Source organism: Crotalus tigris, unplaced genomic scaffold, assembly GCF_016545835.1.
Source record: "Crotalus tigris isolate CLP2741 ecotype Arizona unplaced genomic scaffold, ASM1654583v1 scf7180000020062.1902635, whole genome shotgun sequence".
NCBI lineage: Eukaryota > Metazoa > Chordata > Lepidosauria > Squamata > Viperidae > Crotalus > Crotalus tigris.
Genome location: NW_024097841.1, coordinates 583,873 through 605,920, shown reverse-complemented (window position 1 = coordinate 605,920; position 22,048 = coordinate 583,873). Strand labels below are relative to the sequence as shown.

General features: G+C 41.4%; 1 protein-coding gene across 2 annotated transcripts; it reads left to right on the top strand.

Moving 5' to 3' along the window:
* Nucleotides 1-1,165: 1,165 nt before the first annotated feature.
* On the top strand, nucleotides 1,166-5,448 carry LOC120318109 (potassium voltage-gated channel subfamily C member 1-like). Of its 2 annotated transcripts, none has more exons than XM_039365382.1 (3): nucleotides 1,166-1,495; nucleotides 2,635-3,129; nucleotides 4,225-5,448. In XM_039365382.1, exons 2-3 carry the CDS (start codon nucleotides 2,644-2,646, stop codon nucleotides 5,038-5,040), a joined length of 1,302 nt encoding a protein of 433 aa, XP_039221316.1. In that variant the 5' UTR covers nucleotides 1,166-1,495; nucleotides 2,635-2,643; the 3' UTR covers nucleotides 5,041-5,448. The 2 variants fall into 2 exon arrangements, with proteins under 2 accessions (XP_039221316.1, XP_039221315.1); XM_039365381.1 differs by having other exon boundaries at nucleotides 1,168-1,495; nucleotides 2,631-3,129.
* The last annotated feature ends 16,600 nt before the right edge of the window (nucleotides 5,449-22,048 follow it).

The following is a 22,048-nucleotide window of genomic DNA, read 5'->3' as shown; positions in this document are numbered from 1 at the left end:
CCAGAGATTTCACATTCTCCCCTTCTTTGTCAGCTTGAGTTGGGTTGAAAGTTTAATTGTTCAACTGTCAGAAGTAAGTCTTCATCCTGGTTCATCCAAGCCGGGAATAAATAAACAACATGGTGACTGCTTTGGGAAGATGGTTACAGTTTATTGAAGAAGCAGAAAGATGGTTCTTGCAGGAAAGGACAGAGGAGAGAAGGGCTGAGCACATAGGCAAGGGGTTTTTTATACCCTCTCTAGCCTTTTGTTTGGAAGTTTCCTGTTCCTGTGGCATGAACTTTGAGGCTATATCCTGTGTCACGTATTCTGGCCTGACCCTAGGTGTGCCTCTCTAGTATACTTGATGGTAATGGGTTAGTCCTATTATGTCCCAAAAGTCATATCCTGCTTCCCTGGTGATGGGGCTAATGACTCCTAGAGTTTGGGTGGGGTGTACAGATTTTAAGTCCCTTTGTCTTTTTGAGTTCCCTGGCTCCAACTTTCTGATGGTTTTCCATTTGCATTTGTATAGGGCAGGGGTAGGCAACCTTGGCTTTTTTATGACTCATGGACTTCAACTCCCAGAATTCCTGAGCCAGCATAGCTGGCTCAGGAATTCTGGGAGTTGAAGTCCATGAGTCATAAAAGAGCCAAGGTTGCCTACCCCTGGTATAGGGCTTGGCTCCTGCTTGGGGCAAAGAGATGAGGCCAGGGTTGGTTTTTGGTTTAAAAAGTCCTTTTGAGGAAAAATATATTTTTCTGCCCTTTTAATATTTCCTTCTCTGGGCTAACCTCCCTACACACCTTTCTAGGTCAAGTGACAGAAAAGGTATGCCATTGACACTGAACGGTGGTGATAAGCGTGGCTGGTTAGAATCCTTAGAATAGTTGTAGATTTTTATATTGTCATTTTCTAAAGATGCTTATAATTATGGAGTTGAGTTATATTATTAATCATTACATTTGCTTTGGAAAGAAAATTGCTCAAATTTTGAAATAAAATAGAGTTGGGTCTTTTTCATGTGCTTTAAAAAAAAATTAAACACAGAAGAACATCACTCTGCTATTGCCAAAGCAACAGGAAGAGGCAGAGTATGCTATTCAGGAGAAGCTCTTATGCAATCTCTCTCCGCCCTCCCACCCCTCTGGTGCCTCAATTTATAGCCTGTTTTTGTTTTTTGGCCTCCGTGAGTTGGACCTGAGCCAGAGCATATCCTGTTTTCCTTCTGCAGGCTATTTTTTCCAAGCACTCTGCAAAACTGCTCTCCAAAATTAATGAGAAGCTGGGGCAAGAACCAGAAGTTGAAAAGTGGAATTCCTTGATGTCAGCGAGGGGTGACCTCAAACCGATTCCAGGGGCTCTCCGGTCTTTGTCAAAGAAGGACCCCGAATTTGGTGCTTTTGTTTGGGTGGGATTATAAAAGACTTAAGTTGTTACTACCATTTCTGTTCGGGCAGAAACTGGCTGAATATGTTTAACGGTTGATTATCTCCAGGAACCTTTTACTCTCAGGTATGCGATTTGTGAGCTTCAGAATTGAATTGTAATTCTTGTTTTACTTATGGTCATATATTATATATATATTATAATTTTCAATAAATCAGCTAGGTGTGGAAATTTGCTTAAAATTTCAGGAAATGTTATGCATTTGGTTAAATAATTCTTTTTAAAAAATCCTCATTTTTCAAATCATACATCTTCCCTGGGCAGATGATTAAAAGGGGCAACTGAGTTTCCTGTTCAGGCTGGTTCTTTCTGAGGAAATTACTGGTTTAATTACTTTGGGTTCCCTAGCTGGAAAGAACCATCCAAAGGGGGAGGGGGGTCAGGTGTTTGAAAGAATCAGGTGAGTTAACATTTTTTTCATCTATGGTGCTAAAATGAATGAATAAAAGTTTAATATTCCTTCTGATATTTTACTACGTACTTCTGGGCCATTGATTTTAGTGGTCAAGAAGTATACTGATGTAGGATGAAGTGCAAAAGAAGGGTTTGAGGGCTGTTTCAGTCTCTTGGTCTCTGGTGGACAACCTCTTTCTTCTAAATGTTTGGAGACACAGTGTGATTGTGATTCGCATAAGTCCCTCCTTAACTAGGAAATAATGGGTGGAAATAATATGCTGTAATATGCTATAATATGCTGAACCACAAATCTAAGCCATAAAACACACAACGGCTTCAGTAACTACCTCTTGAATTAATACAATTGCTAGATTTGTCAGGCTGAGACCTGCTTCCAAATTTGGACTGATCTCCCTCCACCAGAAAAGAAGCAGAGCAGTGGGGAGAAAGGAGGTGCGGAAGGAGCCCCACCCACTGCCTGTTCCCCTCCCTCCCCAACTAGGGAAGGGGTGGGAAGGATCCTGGTCCCTCTCTTCCCATCCTATGGAAAGGGAGGTGATCAAAGAGCCTGACAAGTCCAGCATATTCAGTCTTCAGAAGTCTCCCATCACCTTTCCTCTGAAGCGTTATTGGCCATGTTGAAAGGGTTAGATTCTTAACAATAGTAACAATAACGATGATAATACCTCCATGATTCCTAGTTAGAACCAAATCACTGGATAATGAAGCCTCTGCTATTTCCCAGATGAATATTGTAGATGATGATGTTGATGACGATGACAGACCTTTTTCCTGTTCTTGGCAGCCAGTTACAAGCGATGAATCCATTGGAAGAAAAGATCTTCTTGAACGTTGGGGGTCTCCGGTATGAGACCTATGCCAGCACCCTCCAGGTGTTCCCTGGCACCAAGCTGTGCCGCCTGACGGAGCCCCAGGCAGCCGCCACCTTTGACTATGACCCGGACACCAAGGAGTACTTCTTTGACAGAAGTTCCTACCTCTTTGAGGAGGTGCTCAACTACTACAGGACCAAAGAGCTTCACTGCTCTGACTTGATCTGCAAGTCAGTCCTGGATGAGGAGCTGGCCTACTGGGGACTCGACAATACCCTCCTGGCACCCTGCTGCTGGCAGAAATTGATCATCGCTGAGGGGCAAAAGGAAGAGTATGGCATCCCGGAGGAAAACCAAGAGGCCGCTGGGCTCCTGGAGCAGGCGGGAAGGAACCAGAGTGCCTGGAGGGGCCGATGGCAGAGCAGAATCTGGACCACATTTGAGAAACCCTTCTCCAGTTTAAGCGCAAAGGTCAGCTAGGGCTTGAGGGGGCAGCACTTGCTTCTTGCAGTCTTGCCTCAGTGGTTTTCTTGGCCTGCCAGGGCTTCGGGGCTGTGGCTGAGGCTGAGCCAACGGCAGCCGCCCTTTTCTTAGCCTGAGGCGGCTGGTTGCTCGTCCAGAGCGGCGCTGAGCCCTGGTCTCCCTGCAGGGTGAGCCCAAGGGAGCTGGATAGGTGCAGGCTCAGGTTCAGCTGAAGGGCAATTTATTCATTTTGACACCCATTTCTCTCAGACGTTATAAGAAGAGACCTTCAGGACTGTTGGGACGAAGGGCATGGCACATCAAGTATAAATCTTGCTGCTCGCTCTAGTAGTAGTAAAAGTAAGAACGGCAATTTGATTCGCTCCTTCTGGGGTGAAAATCAACCTATGTAGGATGCAGTACTGACACAGCCTTCCACCAGCCTCCTCCAGGTCCTCATGTATTTCAGACATAGCTGGCAAGAGATGGGATTTTTTTTGCCAATTCTTCCCCAAGTTCATGAGCAGAGAAATTAGGTAGAATTTTTTTTCCTGAATTTTTATAGGGGAAGGAGAAATTCTCCAGGGAGTGCCTGGGTGGAGGCCCTTCCTGAGATTATGGATGGGAATGAATGGAGGAGGGTAGGGAATCAGAGGTTAGAGAGAGAATTGTCCTCTGAAAGGCCGGCTATTCAAACCACCTTAGGCCAGCCAGTCCCCAGGTATGTACAGGGCCCCCGCCTGTCAACCTGGAGGATATCTCTGAAATCCTTTTCTCTCTGGAAGGATTTTTTCTCAAACAGACTATGGTTGAATAAGAATGCATTTTAAGAAAATGAGGGTTCATTTTCCCCAAGGTTCTAGTTTCAGATAGTTCACTTCTATGTCCTGAATTCAGACGTGATTTGTGTGCTGAAAGCTGAGCCACATTAACTTCAATCACTTGCACAGCTGGCATTTTGCATAAGATATTTGCACAGTCGTCACGATATTCAGGAATGATCAGGCTCAGAGTCACCTTGAACCATGAAATGAGTGGCATATAAATGTAATTGATGAAGCAAGCAATCAGTCCAGCTGACCTCCTCTCTTTCCCCCCCAACAGGTCTTGGCTGCTGTGTGTCTCCTCTTCAATATAGGGATATGCTGCCTTTTTATTGCCAAAGCTTTTGAAGACACCATTTATTTGCCTGTTTACATCACGGAAAACCAGATCAATCTTATTTCAGCCCTACACACTGTGGCTGACTATTCCTTTTACACAAAGCCTTACATCCTTTACTTGGAACTTTTTTGTGTCCTTTGGTTCATGCTTGAATTTTTTTTGCGACTCATTTCCTGCCCAAATAAGAAGAAATTCCTCCAAAGCCCACTGAATGTGGCCGATTTTCTCTCCCTCTTCCCCATTTGCATTGAAGTTTCCTTCTATGGGCATCCCACAAGCCATGAGCAATTTTTATTTTGGTTGGATTTTTTCCGTGCCCCATATTTCTTCAAACTCTTGAAGGTTCTCAAGCTGGTGGAGACCCCTGTGATGCTGAGAGTGCTATCTTATACCTCCAGGGCCGCCATCAGAGAGATCCTCGTCCTCCTCATGATTTTAGTCTTTGAAATCCTTTTCTTTGGTTCTCTCTGTTATTTTGTAGACATAGTTGAAGATAATATATATACACCATTTGCTGACATCGGCTCAGCTTTCTGGTGGGCAGTGGTCACCTTGACTACTGTAGGTTATGGAGATGTTGTACCCACCTCTTTAGTTGGTAAAATGATTGGAGCCTGCACAGCACTATGTGGTGTCCTAACCATTATCATCCCGATTCCCTTCTTCTGTATGAAATTCCAAGGCTATTATGATGCTGTCATGATCAAAGAGAAGAGAAAGAGGAAAAAAAAAACCCCACTCACCTTAGTAACATAATGGATGGGCAGGATGCTTCCAATGTTTCATCGGAAAAAAACATGTGCTTCCAAACAGCTCCTGCTGTCCTGCATCGTGTGTCTTCTCCTGCCTGAATGATTAATGGTTTCATAAAGCCACTCTCATTCTGCTCCCGGAACTTCTCCACAAGTAATTTTGTAAAAATTCTTGCTTTCAATTTAGCTGGCAAGTAGCCTCTTTCCCACTATGGGCACAAGCTTATTCATTTTGAATATATCATAAATGTGCGATCATGGTGCCTTCCTTTCCAGCAAGCATCCTTATTGGCTGAGGATAAGTGAAAAGTGGAGTCGTATGGCAGACATTGTGTAAGGACCCACAATTTTTATTGAAAATTTTTTATTTTTTAACATACAAAAATACAATAAAATTTTAAAATATAATAAATTCATAAGCCACCATTGTCTATACTACCTTTACCCTCCCCTTGCCCTCCCTTCTACCCCCAACCCCCCTCCCTTCACTTCCCAGAGCAGAATATAGGGTTAATAATAACAAAATTTATAATAATATAAAAAGGAAAAAGAAAAGAAAAAAGAAAAAAAATATCATAATTAACCTTTAACTCCATAACCTATAAAGCAATTCTCTATCATATTTAATATTCATTCATAAAATAAATGAAACTTTTTAATTCCATACTTTTTCTGAATATAATCTATCCATCTTCTCCATACAATAATATATCTTGTGTTTGATCCTTTAAATAAGCAGAAATTTTTGCCATTTCTGCAAGACTAGATACTTTAAATATCCATTCTTCTAGAGTAGGCAAAGAATCTTTCTTCCAGTATAAACCTACTAATAACCTTGCTGCAGTTAATAAATTCAACATCAAAATAGTTTCTTTCTCATTTAAGTCAACAAAAATACCAAGTAAAAATAGTTGAGGAGTAAACTTTATCTTTCTTCTAAAAATCTTTTGAATGTTCCACCAAATCATAATCCAGAAAGCCTTTACTTTTTTGCAATTCCACCAAATATGAAAGTATGTCGCATCATTATTACCACATCTCCAACATTTGGGCTGTATGTTGGAGTACGTACAAGATATTTTTTTAGGATCTAAATGCCATCTATAAAACATTTTATAAAAGTTTTCTCTCAAATTTTGAGCTTGTGTAAATTTAACATCTCCCATAAATCCAATGAGATCGGTTCCTGTATATTCTGAGCCCATTTAATCATACAGTCTTTAACCAATTCTGTTTCCGAGTCTAACTCTAATAAGACATTATATATTCTTTTTATATGAGCCGGACTTTGGTTTTTAATCTGAATAACCAATTGTCTATTTTCTAATGTTATTCCCTCTTTTTTATCTACAGTCCATCTGTCCACTATTTGTAAATATTGAAACCATGACTGTAGAATGTTTTCTTGCCTTGATACATCTAGGGATTCCAAATGCCAATTCGAACCAGAACAAATTAACAATTCTTTATACGAAATTTTATCAAAATTCATCCCCTTAGAAGTTCCCTCAATTGCATGTCTGGGAATCCCCCAGATAGGTATTTTATAATTCAATCTGTAATAATACTTTTTCCAAACACGAAGTAAGGCATTCCTCAAAATATGTGATTTAAAAGTCTGATCGACTTTCTTATTAAAAATTAAATATGCATGCCAACCATATATTAAATCCCAACCATCCAGAAAAAGAATATCCATATCTGTTAAGTTAAGCCAATCACTTAACCAAGTTAAGGCGGCTGCATCATAATATAATTTCAAATTAGGTGCCTTAAGTCCCCCTCTTTCTCGAGCATCCTGTAAGATCTTAAACTTAACCCTTGGTTTCTTCCCGGCCCATAAAAAATCTTTCCGGGGAGTTTTCCCCCTTTCTTGCTCCATTGTCTGACATGGTAATTTTTTACAAAATCCCCTGGCAAGGGTCTCCCTTCCAGGTGGATTAATTTTGCAAGTCCTGTCTAATGTAAGGACCGACCCCACTTTGCATTTTAAGAAGACAGAACTCTTGGAATAATTCTTCCAACAGGAATCCTTTATTAAGAGAAAATGGTTGCAGGCGTTCTAGACAGGACTTGGGGTCCAAGCTCTCCAATTCAAGGTTTTAAGGGTTTCCCCAGTAGCCCCACCCAATCAACCCCCTCTTTCAGCGACAGTCTCAGGCATTACACTTCCACCCCCTTTTCATTACTGCCCGGCTGGATGGAGACTTCAAATAAACTACATGAAAGGAAATGGCCCCATTCTTATGGTTAGTTCTTTTGCAATACACACATTCAGTTCCTTTGAAGTATACTGAAGGAAGTGAGGTCCATAAAGCCCCTTTGTTCACCCCCTTCTCTTCCTCTTATGGCAGAATCCAGAGAAGGCAGAATTGGGGTTTTCTTTAGTTGATAACTAGAGATGAAATATAATTGGATTCTGACATCCGGCCCCCTCAAAAATAAGAGAGATCCACCTGAAAGAAAACAAAACAGGTGTAAAAGTTAGTCAGGCTTGTTAGGATACTCTGTGTGAAACTTTTTTAATAGCTTTGGGGCTCTGACATGACGTTTATGGACCCACTCATTTTGTGAGGCAGGGAGGTGTTTCCAGGCAACTAGGTACTGAGTCGCTCCATGATATCTCCTAGAGTCAAGGATTTCCTTTATTTCAAAGTGTTGTTCGCCCTCTACCATGAGGGGGGGGATTTTTGATCGTAAAGCTGACTGATGCTCTCTTTTCAGCAAGCTGCAATGAAAAAGTGGGTGTATTTGCCTGAGATTTTTTGGTAATTCTAATTCTACTGTTACTGGGTTTATGATCCGTTTAATTGGAAAAGGCCCTATATATTTTGGTCCAAGTTTTTTACAGGGTTGTAGGGACTTTAGGTATTTTGTAGATAGGTACACCATTTCACCTATAATGAATGGTGTAGGCTCAACCCTTTTTTTATCGGCTTGTGCTTTGTATGCCTGCCTAGCTTCATCTAGTGCTTTTCTAACTATTGGCCAGGTGTCTTGTAATTGTTCCATCCATTCTTTCAGTGATGGGATCGTTGGTTCATTTGGGGTTAATTCTGGCAAAGTTCTGAAACTTTGACCGGTGGCTATTTGAAAAGGAGTGTAACCTGTGCTGGAGTGGACTGCATTAGTGTAGGCAACTTCTGCAAAATGGAGTAAGTCTGCCCACTCAGTCTGCTGGAAACTAAGAAAACATCTTAAATATTGCTTAAGTACGGAGTTCATTTTTTCAACGGCCCCATTTCCTTGTGGGTGGTGGCTAGATGTCAGTCCCTGAGTGGTTCCTAAAAGGGATAAAAATTCCTTCCAAAATGCAGACGTAAATTGCACCCCCCTGTCAGAGATGATGCGTTGGGGTGCCCTATGCAATCTGTAAATGTGCTGGATGAACAGTGTTGCTAAGGCTTTTGCAGTTGGAATCTTTTGGCAAGGGATAAAGTGCACCTGTTTGGAAAACAAGTCCGTGACCGTCCAGACAACAGTATTCCCATTGCTTTCTGGCAATTCCACTATAAAATCCATGGCTATTTCTTTCCAGGGGGCTGAGGGACTTGCCACTGTTTGTAATAGTCCTGGCAATTTCCCTTGCAACCTCTTTGCAGTGGCACATTTTGGACAACTGGCTATATAACTTTCAATGTCCTTTTTCATGGATGGCCACCAAAATTGCCGTTTAATTAAGTGTAAAGTTTTTACAAATCCAAAATGCCCTGCTGATTTTGTGTCATGGCAAAGCTGCATGAAAGTGACTCTTTGGATTGTTGGTATATATAACTTTTCCCCTACCCAAGGCAACCCGTCTCTCATTGTGCACACATTTTTATTTTACTGGAACCATCCATCTGTTTCCAAACTTTTTCTGAATTCAATTCCAGTTTGGCTGTCCAGTTGTGGTTTTAATTTGGCTTGGGTTCTTGTGGTTACTGGTGCTGCCAGTTGTGACTCTGCCATTATTGGTTTAAAGTCTGTGGTTCGTGCGCTGTTATATTGAGGCATGTGAGATAGTGCATCTGCCAGGAAGTTCTTTCTCCCTGGTAAATGTTTGAGCTTAAATTGGAGCTGGTGAAAATGCTGGGACCAGCGGGCTTGTTTGGGATTGAGTTTCCTGGGCGTTTTCAGGGCTTCCAAATTTTTGTGATCAGTCCACACCTGGAAGGGGATTTTGTTGCCTTCCAGGAACTGTCGCCATGTAATGCCCAACGTATCCCATATGCCTCCTTCTCCCATATGGGCCAGCGCTGTTCTGTTTCCGTGAGTTTCTTGGATGTATACGCACAGGGTTGCAATACTTTATCATCATTTTCTTGTAATAGAACAGCCCCCACTGCCACATCACTTGCATCTGCCTGTATTACGAAGGGCTTGTCCATGTCTGGGTGTCTTAGTACTGATTCGACAGAAAAAAGTCTCTTTAGTCTCTCAAACGCTGCTTAGCACTCCATTGTCCATTTAGTGGCTGGCTAGGTTTTACTGAGGATGCTCCCTTCGTTTTTAGTAAGTTATGAGGGGCAAGGCTATCTGGGCAAATGAAGGGATGAATTGGTGGTAAAAGTTTGCAAAGCCCAGGAAACTTTGTAGTTGCTTTCTTGTGCGGGGTGGTGCCCAATCTAATACTGTTCTGACCTTCTCTGGGTCCATTTCAATGCCCTGGGGGGATATGCGATAACCTAGGTAGTCTATCCTTTCCTGGTGGAATTCACATTTGGAGAGTTTGGCATATAGGTGGGCAGCTCGCAGCTTGATTTTTTTTTTGCTTGTTTGCAAATTAGAAGACTATCAATAACCTTCCTCGTGCCCACCTAGTAGTTTGAAAACATGCAAACGCGAGTAGCACTTTGACCGGAAGCTAACAGTGTTCTATGGCATCTATGCGCCTTGGCATAAAGTCATGCCGACCACATGACCACAAAAGTGTCTTCAGACCACACTGGCTCCTTCAGCTAAGAAACGGAGATGAGCACCACCCTTTAGGATCAGGCACACCTGTACAGGGAAAACCTTGACCTTTTTTAACAGTAACCTTTGAAGCAGTTGTATCTTCTTTCAAAGCAAGAAAATTTTATATATATTGGATTTTACGTGGGAGAAAACCCGAATAACCAAAGACCTACATACAAATACCCGTGAAAACCTCAGAAAACACACACACACACACACTACACTTATACTAATAACATTTTTGAAAATCTTTTTAAAACTCTAGAAATCTCTGTGAATCTCTTTGGAAGACTTTGGCAGAAGAATGTCAGCAGGTCACCAGTAAGTGCCCCTGCAGTGATAGCTGGCAGTACATCAGGGTGTCAGAAGGAAGGTGAAAAAGGTCAAGACGGGGTCCATAATCTGGAGATCATCATGAGACCTAAAAAGAGTGGGGGAGCTTTAATAACATGGTTGTGGCTGCTATCTTGACTTTTTTACACCTCCGCTAATGTAGACAAACATGCAGTATATTATGATACAAATACTAGAATTATACTTTAACAATGGAAACATTCTAGATAGCTTGCAAATTGTGTAAAACATATTTCTGACAATGTCCAATGAAACAGTCTTTTAAGAGCCGAGGTGGCGCAGCAGTTAGAATGCAGTACTGCAGGCCACTTTAGCTGACTGTGTTCAGCAGGTCAGCGGTTCAAATCTCACCGGCTCAAGGTAAAATGAGGACCCAGATTGTTGGGGGCAATGTAAATATATACATACATTGCTTACTGGTGTACACCGCTTAGAGAGTGCTTGCACTTAAAGCGGTATATAAGTCTCATAAATAAATAAATAAATAAAATATTTGTAATGAATAATTGTTCTGCAACTTTGGCTAGTCTGCTGATTGTTTACTGTCCCTAAGGTGTATTAAAAGATGTAAAATAAACTGGTCAATTCTTATGGTTTCATTCTACATTTCCTATGTAATCAATTTTAGTTTTTAGATACTGTAATATAACTCTCTAATTAAAAAAAGCATGTGAAGAGAAACCTACCGTGTTTTACTGGTATATTTCAGTCCATAACTGCTCTGCTTCCAGTGTCACAGCCACCCTAACCCAGTTTCTCTAACCAGAGAGATGGGAGCCTTCCTCCCCCCACATGTGTGATCCATTTCTCCCCACCATCTCTAATTCAGAACATGCCCTCCTATCTGCATCTCTTTGGGTGCCAATTATTTTGCCTCCCCTAAATTCTTTGCTAATCAATTAAGAAATGTATGTAGGAAACATACTACAGTAATGGGAGATTTTAACTACCCTGATATCAACTGAGAGACAAACTCTGCAGTGAGCAGGAGATCAAACAGATTCCTAACCAACTTAGCTGACAACTTTGTCACCCAAAAGATGGAGGAGGGAACTACAGGAAATGTCTATGGAGATTCTCAGTCATACAGATCATACAGGCCCATACCTGGACCATGGACCATTTCCTACGCAAAGGACTCTTGGCAAGGGATGGGCTACACCTCACAAAAACAGGGAAAAAGGTGCTCGGAAAAAGACTGGCCCAACTCATTAGAAGGGTTTTTAATTAAAATTGAGGGGGAAGGGCAGTGACGGGGTTCAAATATGTGAACAACCAGTTCTCTGTGTGGATGCCGCTTCAGGAAGTCCATTGGGCCTGGGTAACAAAAAATTAGCTACCCGTTCTGCTGAAGTGGTATGAATTGGCTGAATCCCACCACTGGGGAAGGGTGACCAATCAGTAGAATCTCTAGAACCCAAAACCAATCATAAATCCCAAGAAAACAAATCAAACAAAGGTAGGGAGTGTTGAGAAAAAAGAAAAAAATCAAACAACAATCAGGAGATCCAGGAAACACCCACGGACAGACATAAAAGTCTTAAATGTTTATATCAGTGGTTCTCAACCTTCCTAATGCCGCAATCCTTTAATACAGTTCCTCATGTTGTGGAGACCCTCAACCATAAAATTATTTTCGTTGCTACTTCATAACTGTAATTTTGCTTAAGAACCGTGTTATAATTTAATCTCTCCCTCTCTCCCTCTCTATTTCTCCCTCTTTCTCTCCCTCTCTCTCCTTTTCCCTCTTTAGTTCTCTCTCCCTCTCTTTCTCTCTCCCTTTCTTTCCCTCTCTCTCTCCCTTCCTCTTTCTCTTTCTCCCTCTCTCTTTCTCCCTCTTTCTTTCTCCCTATCTTTCTCCTTCTCTTTCTCTCCCTCTTTCTTTCTCCCTCTCTCTCTCCTTTTCTCTTTAGTTCTCTCTCCCTCTTTCTCTCTCTCCCTCTCTACTTCTCCCTCCCTTTTTTCTCTCCCTCTCTCTCTCTCTTCCTCTTTCTCTCCCTCTCTCTCTCCCTCTCTCTTTCTCTTCCTCCCTGCCTCTCTCTCTCCAATCAGGGATCAATTTGGAGGTGCGGAGGAGAGGGGAATGGCCGAGGGCTGCCCGTGTGACCTTGAAGTGGCCACCTTTGGAAGTACCAATGATGCTCAAGCCGGGCAGAGCGGGTGATGGGAGAGGAGCGAGCCGATCGCCTTCCTGGGAGCCGGGACTCCGGTGCGCCTTCCTGGCCAGTGGGGCCTACAGTAGCACTGGAATCATGCGGTTCCCCAGGAAAGGGACTTCCTGGCCTCACTTCTCAGGGGATGGGGCGCCCAGGTGCAAGGTCAATCAGGAGCCCCCAAGGGGGCAAGTCTGCATAAGAGCCATGCCCTTTCTGTGGGGGAGGGACACAATGAGGGAGCCAACCAATTGCGGGATGTAGATTCTGACGGGTGGCCGGCCTGAGCTGAGGAGCCGGCAATTGCCTCGAGCCATCGCCGCGGCCCGATGAAACTATGTGTGCCCGACAGGCAGCGCCTAATGGCCAATGAGTGCCAGGCGGGGGGTGGTGCTTGAGAAGTGGCTACTGAGTGTGCGGCACCATTGTGGCTGTCAAGCTCCATGGGTTCGACATTCTTATGAGGGAAGGGGCCCACGCAGCTGGCCACCGAAATGCAGCCGGCCGCCAGAAACACCATGCAGGAAGAACAGCTGATGGCAGCCTACCGGGCGGTGTGCGGGACTCCGGTGCAACCTAGGACGGCCTGGCGGTGCCTGGTTAGAGTAGCTGGCCAGCACTCCATTGTGGCCAGCTCCGGCAGGGTGGGGATTCCCTGGTGTCACGGAACATGGCCTGGCGATGTCACCAATGGGCGGGGCATCCCAAGGAGGCCGCTGGTGCCTGGTTGAAGCAGCTGGCTAGCGCTCCATTGTAGCCAGCTCTGCCGGCCGCGGCAGGGATTCCCCAGCCTGTGGGCATTGGAATGTTTGATCGGTATCCCTGTTGAAAAGCCCTGGGATAGAGGAATGGTGTCTCAGTTCCTAAGACCATCAGAAATATGTGTTTTCCAATGGTCTTAGGCGACCCCTGTGAAAGGGTCATTCAACCCCCAAAGGGGTCGAGACCCACAGGTTGAGAACTGCTGGTTTATATACTAATGCTCAAAGTTTGGGGAACAGATATGGTGAACTAGAAGCAATAGTACAATAAATGGCATTACAGAAACCTGGTGGGACGAAACCTATGACTGGAATGGACTGATGGATGGGTACAAATTGTTCAAAAGAAACAGAACTACAAAAAGAGGAGGGGGAGTATATATAAGAGAACACTACATATCTAGAAAAATGCAAATGATCAAAGATAAAATCCCTCCAGAATCTATATGAGTCAATATAAAAGGGGGGGAAAAGTGGCATTGCCATAGGGGAATATATATATATATATATATATATATATATATATATATATATATATATATATATATATATATATATATATATATATATACCTAGGTTTGGGCTGCCAAATAATATATTGTCTGAGTCTGGCCCACATTTCATAGCTAAGGTGGTGCAGCCATTGTGTGGAACAGTTGTCTGCTGTGATTTTTTTCTTGCTAAATATTTGAAGGAATCTGTTGGATGGGATATTTGCAGCATGAGCTGCACCTGGATCTATGTGAAAGTGTAGACAAGACTTTTTCAAGTGCTACTGTCCATCTACACCAGTGTTTCACTCCAGAACCTGACTTCAACTTTGCAGACTGAAGGCAGAAGATTCACGGGATTCTGTTTGGACTATCTAAGCTGTGACAGATGTCCTGGTTTGGTGGGCTCCAGTCCCTCACTAATGCCATGTATCGTACACAGGCAGTGGTGGAAATCCTAGCTAATGAGAATGGGGAGCTTTTTATTGCTGCAGCAAAAGAACAAATATCAATTCAGAATAGACTGGCTCTAGAGGTGTGTGTGCATTAGCTGGACAACAATGCTGTGTGTATATTCCAGACAAATCATAAGAAATCCAAAACTGAGCTGCACACATAGTGAAGATAGCTGCAACCCCCCACATGAAAAAATGGGAAGGCTGGTGGCTTTGACTGATAAGATGATTATCTATAGATTTCAGCTGGTTGAGAACCCTAATAATGACCCTGATGTCATTGTTCTCTTAATCACCTCTTGTGGATTACAATGCCTTCTGCTTTGCCTTTCTGCCTGTAGCAAACTATGGGGTCTATCTGTACATGGATATTGATGTTGGGTGAATCATTTTTGGATTCAGTGATGGGCTGGATGCCAAAACAAAGCAAGATTAGGCATACACTTCAAAAGAGTCAAGAAGTCTGGGGAGTTTGTTTGGCAAGAACAAAGAATGCTTATTCACAGGAAATATGCACGTGTGAAGCTTGTAACCCTTCTGGGTAGTTAGAGAGCTGAAAAAAGTAATGAAGAGTTAGGCATTTTGCAGACTCAGCTAAAAGTGAAGAAGAGAGATGGGCTGGAGCAAATAGGATGTGTATTAGATAACTCCTGAAGCATTCATTAGCCAAGGCTTAGGAATAGGGATGGCTAGAGACCAATAGAATAATTGTTAGATTATTATTGAAATGTTTATTAGATGATATTTCTTATATATCCCACCTTATCCTCCCTTCTGCTTTCGAGAAAATGTATAAAGCTTTCTTAATTCTGTGGCATTTTGGCCAGGACCCCTTTTCTGGGAGTGCTTCAATAAAAGAGAACAAAACCTGCACCTCATGTCTGGGGTTCTTCACCGGCCTCGGCACCAGGCTCAGACCCGAATTGGGGACAGCACAATCTCTCTTTACTAAATACCAAATTTCTCTGAGAGTTGCATCATTTGGATCAGGATGCCATTATACAACTGCTGCAAAACATGTCAAGTGCATTATTTTGTTGTTTGCATCATAATATCCTTTTGCCTTCATTGTGTCAATTGGTACAACTTGCATGATTTGCAACAAGTTACTGGAATGACATTTAGCAGACATTTGTGGATAATGGACAGCCCCTCCCTCCAGCTGGTCTGCTAAACAAAGTGGGTGGGGGACATCTGCAATGTAAGAGAACATTCTGGAGGGGGCAGAGGACGAACCCCTGGAACAGGCTCAGGGTTGTGAAAAAGCTTCCTTTGTTCATCTGACAGCTGAGGGGGAAAAAATCAGATGGGAAGCCTAAAGTTTGGCAAGACACCATTTCTTTTTCTCTGTTGGGCTGTGAGGTATTTTGTGTGTGTGTGTGAGTGAGTGTCTTTGTTGCATAAAAACCCTATTTGAACTGAGTCAACAACTCAACAGTTAACCTACCAAATTAGAGGGATCCTCTTTTGATCCCATCCCTCCCTTATTTGTCCCATCCAGACCATGGTTACAGTGTGTGTGTGTGTGAGAGAGAGAGAGGGGGGGGGAGGGAGAGAAAGAGAGAGAGACAGACAGACACACACACACACACACACACACACACACACACACACACACACACACGAGAGAGATTGCATAACATCTTCTGAACAGCATATTCTGTCCCTTCCTTTTGTCTTGGGAGCCAGCAGGATTCCTGGAAGAAGTGATCTTTAAATATTGTGCAAGAAAGAAACAGAAACAAAACAAACAAAAATGCTGACCCTCTTCCCAAGGCTTCTTTTTCTGCCCAAATTGAAGCAGCTAAAGCAACACTCTGACTTCCCAGCAGAGTGTCATCCAAACGATCTGGAGCTCCTCCTGATCATGGGCACATAAGCACAATGCTTGCACATGTGTTATCTTGTGATGGGATCCAGTTTTGCATATCCCCAGCATAAGAGTCCTTGCCAGCCACCACTGGGTGGGATGCCTGTCTAACCTCACCCCTTCCCTGCAGGGGCTGGAAATCTCTTTTCTGCAGCTCCCAAGTGCGCCTCCCCAGCCCCACAGATTGCACCATTAAATTTGTGCTTTTTTTCACTACAGCTATTTTATTAATGAAACCAAGAATCCTCTCCCTCCCTTGATTGCAACTCCACTCCTGGGAATGAGGTTCACTTTGGGAAGGAAACACTGGAGTCACTCAGGGAGGAAGTGTGGGAAGTCAGCCCCTCAGAGAAGGAAATATTAAAAGGGCAGAAAAATATATTTCCTCAAAGGATCTTAAAGAGGCAGAAAAGCATGCCCAGTTTTTCTTAATGGCCCCAGGTCTCCCTCCCCCAAGCAGAAACCAGCTCTGTAGAAATGCAGATGGAGGCCCCAGCTAGGAGATCAAGAAGACAAAGAAACCTAAAATCTACCATACCCCACCCAAATTCTAAGACAAGACATAATAGAATTAACACAGAAATACCAAAGGGCACATTCAGATTCAGGACAAAGTTCATGCCACAGGAAGCAATTCCAAACAAAAGGCTCCAGAGGGTATAAAAACCCACTCCCCACATGTGCTCAGCCCTTTTTTTCTCTCTTTTCTGCCAGAGCCATCTTTCTGTCTGGCTCTCCTCTTCAATAAACGGCAATCTTCTTTCTAAAGCAGTTGCCATGTTGTTTATACCCGGCTTGGACTGAACCATGATGAAGACTTTGTGGGGATGGAGTTTGGGGATGGCCATTCAGTCCCCCCAGCTCTTACAGCTTTTTTTCTCTCACTGTTCCCAGCAGAGGCTCTGGTGGCCTGCTCCCAGGGGGATCCCAGGGCTGCCTCACGCAGTTCCCTGGCCACATGTGCCTTGAATGGGGCCAGCCCGGGTAAGAGACTTCCTGGCTGTGCTTCTCCCAGGGGGCGGGGCACCCTGCCGAGGGCCAATCAGGAGCCCCATGAGGGGGCAAGCCTGCATGAAGAGAGGGGGGGAAGAGAAGGGAAGTGCAAGTGCCTCTCTCTGTTTCTCTCTCTCTCTCTCTCTCTCTGCAAATGGGAGCCACAGTAGAAGGCTGAAAGAGCCGCATGCAGCTCCAGATCCGCGGGTTGCTGACCCGTGAGCTACACCCTTAGTTAGCAGGACGCTACAAATCATACCATAGAAAAGGGAGTGAAGATAAGACAGGAATAAAAGGGGCTTTTGATCTAATAATTGGAGAGTTTAGTAACTGTAATGGTTATTAGGCGGTCAGAAAGCATGTGACTAGGTGGCCTGTACAGGGAATCAGCAACTCTTAGTTCTCGAGTTTCCTCTGAGGAAAAGGGAGGCATGCCTCACTGACTGCAGTGACCCAGACCTCTTTGAACTCCTGATAGCTGAGGTCTGCTCAAACTAACCCGTTGGAACAAAACAACTTCAAAGGAACTGCCAACGGGATTGAGGAAATATTTCGACTGGGAGAACTCTGTGCACGGACCCAGGTAAGTAATTCGTACTATGTGGGCGGGCTTACCTGGGCGGTCAAGGGCCTTTAGTGTGGGTAATTCATACTGTGTGGGCGGACCCACCTGGCCATGTAGGACTGATATGTTTGTTAGACCTGGACAAGCGGGAGCATAGAATGTAAAAGTATTAGGGATCAATCTGGGATCCTGCACATACGAAGATATTATGTGTTGGGTGGGTCTCATAGGCAGGGAAACATCAGTCATGGGCAATAAGACCAGTAAGGGGATAAGGTGTCCCCTGGAAATTCCCTTAGGCAAAGGTTGGCTGGATAAACAATATACTCGAGGTAAAAGTAAAAGTATTATGATAAAGTATTGCTGTTTTAAATGCTAGCAGGATGGGATGGACTCATCTGGAAAATATACCTGAAATAAGAGTAAAGGTACCACAACTCAATATTGTTATTTTGAGTGGCCAAGAAATCCTATTAAAAGCATTAGTGCATTTTGCCCAAAATATGGAAGCTTTAAGAATTGGCTATGTCAAGCACTAAAAATATATGTTAATAACAGAAATATGAAGGGTATCAATAAATTTATTTGGGCTGGGAAGAAACCAAGGGTGAAGTTTAAGATTTTACAAGATGCTCGAGAAAGAGGAGGGCTTAAAGCACCTAATTTGAAATTATATTATAATGCAGCCACATTAACTTTGATAAGTGATTGGCTTAATTTAACAAACAAAAATATTCTTTCTCTTGAAGGGTGGGATTTATTATATGGTTGGCATGCATATTTAATTTTCAACAAGAAAGTAGATCGGGCTTTTAAATCGCATATTTTAAGAAATGCCTTACTTCAAGTCTGGAAGAAGTATTATTACAGGTTAAATTACAAAATACCTATTTGGGGGATTCCTGGACATGCAATTGAGGGGATTTCTAAGGGGATGAATTTTGAAAAAAATTCCGTATAAAGAATTACTTATTTGGTCAGGTACTGACTGGCAATTAAAATCTTTAGCTGTATTAAGGCAAGAAAATATTTTACAGTCATGGTTTCAGTATTTACAAATAGTGGATAGGTGGACTTTAGATAAAAAAGTAGGAATAACATTAGGAGATGAAAATTTGGTAATTCAGATTAAAGATCAGAGTCAGGCTCACATAAAAAGAATTTATAATGCGTTAATAGAATTGGATTCGGAAATGGAATTGGTTAAAGATTGTATGGTTAAATGGGCTCAGGAACCAATCCCATTGGATTTATGGGAGATAATTTGGATTAGAAATGTTAAATTTACACAGGCTCAAAATTTAAGAGAAAATTTTTACAAAATGTTTTATAGGTGGCATTTGGATCCTAAAAAGTTGTCTTGTATGTATCCTAATTTAAAGCCTAAATGTTGGAGATGCGGTAGTTCTGACGCAACTTATTTTCATGTTTGGTGGACTTGTAAAAATATTAAGGCTTTTTGGATTATGATTTGGTGGAACATTCAAAAGATTTTTAAAAGGAAGATAAAGTTTACTCCTCAACTATTTTTACTAGGGATTTTTGTGGATTTTGATGTTAAAGAAACTATTTTAATGTTGAATTTAGTAACAGCAGCAAGGTTATTGGTAGGTCAATATTGGAAGAAAGATTCGTTGCCTACTATAGAAGAATGGACACTTAAGTTTTCTAATTTAGCAGAAATGGCTAAAATTTCTGCTTATTTAAAGGATCATACATATATTATGGTATGGAGAAGTTGGATAGATTATATTCAGATTAAATATGGAACTAAAAAGTTCCATTTATTTTATGATTAAATTTTAAATAATAATTATTATTAATAGCATTTTATAATGGAAATTATTTAGTTTATTTATTGTTACTATGGTACTTTATAATAATTGTTTTAAAATGGATTTGTTTATAATATTATGATATTAAGGTTTAAAGGGAGTTAAGGGTTAAGTATGAATTTGGTTACTGTATAATTTGTTAAATTTAATTAGATTTTGTTTAATATGTTTGTAATAACCCTGTACTCAGCTCTGGGAAGTGGGGGGGGGTAGGGGGGTGGGAGTGGGTGGGTTTGGGGGTTAAATTTTTTTTTGTTAATTGTTAATAAAACTTTTTCAATAAAAAATAATAGAAATGTATATGCCTATTGGATTCCAGGCAGTATATAGTCTATTTTTGTTAGAGGAGTGTGGAGGTAGTGTATGTGTGTCTGTCTGTGTTGTGTCTAATAATAATAATGAATAAAAGGGCCTTATTTAAAAACAAACAAACAAAAAAGATTTGGAAAAAGGAGCTCATTGGCTTGTGAACAACTCCCTGAAATTATAATAATAGTGATTGGTTTGCCTTTAGAAAGCACGAAAAGAAATATCTGTATATGGAATTTTGATGCAAGCAGTTTGAATGGAAGTAAATGTGTGGGTATACTGACCCTGTGTGTGTGAGTTTCTCCCCCACCCCAGGCTGTGAAAGAAACAGTAAACTGCAGATTTTATTGTTGCAAAAGTAAATGGAGAAGCAATAGCAAGTGTTTGTATGAGAAGAGTGCTTCAGTATAGACAAATGGAATATGCTTTAAGAATCAGAGGCTTGGGAGAGTCTGTGCAAGGAGATTTGAGAGAGATGGTTGCGAAAGACTTTGCTGTGATTTTGAATAAAGAAAAAGACGAAATACTTAGTGAAATTGAAAAATTATTTAGAGTTAACTCTGCGGTGGCAGTGCAAAAGAACTTGCCAAGAGATGTGGTAATCTACTTTGGGGGAAAATCCCTGCGCAACGAAATTATACAAGCTTTTTATAAGAAGAGATTTCAAATTGCTTCACAAGATGTTATAATTCTAAAGGTGATCCCATCTAAAATTTTAAGAAAAGAAAGGAGTTTGCTTTTTTAGCAGATGAACTTAAAAAGAGACGTGTTTTGTTCAGATGGGATGTTCTGATTGGAATGGTGATGAATTACCTGGGGATATGTTATAGACTTAATACTGTTTCTCAAGCAAAAGACTTTTATACTTCGGTCCTGGGGGTATGTTCATCGCCATTTATTAAGCTTAAAGTTTTGGAAGAAAAGAAGCTAGAATTGCAGTCTGAAGAGCCTATACTTATGAAAATTGGGAAACCTCAGTTTGAGGGGCCTCAACAAGTTGAGATGGATCAGCAGAGGATAACTCGTGCAACATATAATTGTAAAGAAAAGGAGCAACAGAAGAAAGTTAAGGAAGCCTCACAACTATTGGTTTCTGAATCTGCGGGAGAAGTAGGATCTATAAATTTTTTGGAGCAACCTTTAAGGGTAGAATTGCAGTCTGAAGAGCTTATATTAATGAAAAATGGAAAATCCCAGTCTGAGGGGCCTCAACAAGTCAAGATGGAGAAGCAGAGGATAACTTGTGCCACATATAAACGTAAAGAAAAAGACCAACAGAAGAAGGAGTTTAAGAAAGTCTCACAAGTGTTGGCCCCCGAGTTTGTGAGAGAAGCAGGATTTATAAACTTTTTGGAGCTACCTTTAAGGGCAGATTTTAAAGCACTTCTTTCGAGATTTATGGAAAAGAGAGACTGATAAGGATGGAGATCGAATGAAAATTAAGTTTAAGTACTTAGTTTAAGTATGGACAAGAGAGATTGATAAGGAACATGTTCATTGTGGATGGAATTTGTTATTGGTCAAGATTTAAATGTGTACAAGGGAATTTTAATGTTTTAAGTAATGTTTAAATTTGTGTTTTGGACTATGATATGAAAATGTTTAGAGTATATTATGATGTGAAAGATTTAAATGTGTATAAGGGAATTCTAATGTTTTAAGTAACTTTCAAATTTGTGCCTTGGAGGGAGTTTATAAAGAATGATGGATAATAACGTAAGTATGATATGAGAAGGTTTAGATAGATTTGTTTAGGATTTATATGTTTTTTAAGTTTTTTTTTTGATAGGAGAGAAGATTATGGAGATTGAAGGAAATAAGTATTTACTTTAAGTATTCAAAGAGTATTTAGTTTTAATGGCATAACGAAGGTTTATATGCTTATTTTTCTGTTCTAGGATAAAGAAACGGAGAGATTAGATTTTATATTATATGTATAGATATTCAAAGAAAGTAATGTTTAAATTTGTGTTTTGGAAGGAGTTTATATAGAATGATGGATAATAATATAAGTATGATATTAGAAAATGTTTAGAGTATATTATAATGTCTTCAATGATTGTAATTATTATTTTTTAGAGAAGATAATTTATCTAATTTAATGTATTTAGATTTGTTTAGGATTTATAAGTGTTTTAAGTTTTTTTTAATTAAGCCTGTACTCAGCTCTGGGAAGTCCGGGGGAGGGTTTGGGAGGTTTGGGGAGGGGGGGGAGGGTAAGGAAGGGTGGGGGGGTATGGGGAGGGGATTTGTTTTTGTAAAATTTTAAAAATTCAAAAAATTTTAAA

Bases quoted from the DNA above. Each gene is read 5' to 3' on its own strand.
- LOC120318109 (XM_039365382.1), top strand. From the start codon at position 2,644: ATGAATCCATTGGAAGAAAAGATCTTCTTGAACGTTGGGGGTCTCCGG. The intron at 3,130-4,224 runs GTCAGCTAGGGC...CCCCCCCAACAG, and splicing joins TCTCCAGTTTAAGCGCAAAG to GTCTTGGCTGCTGTGTGTCT.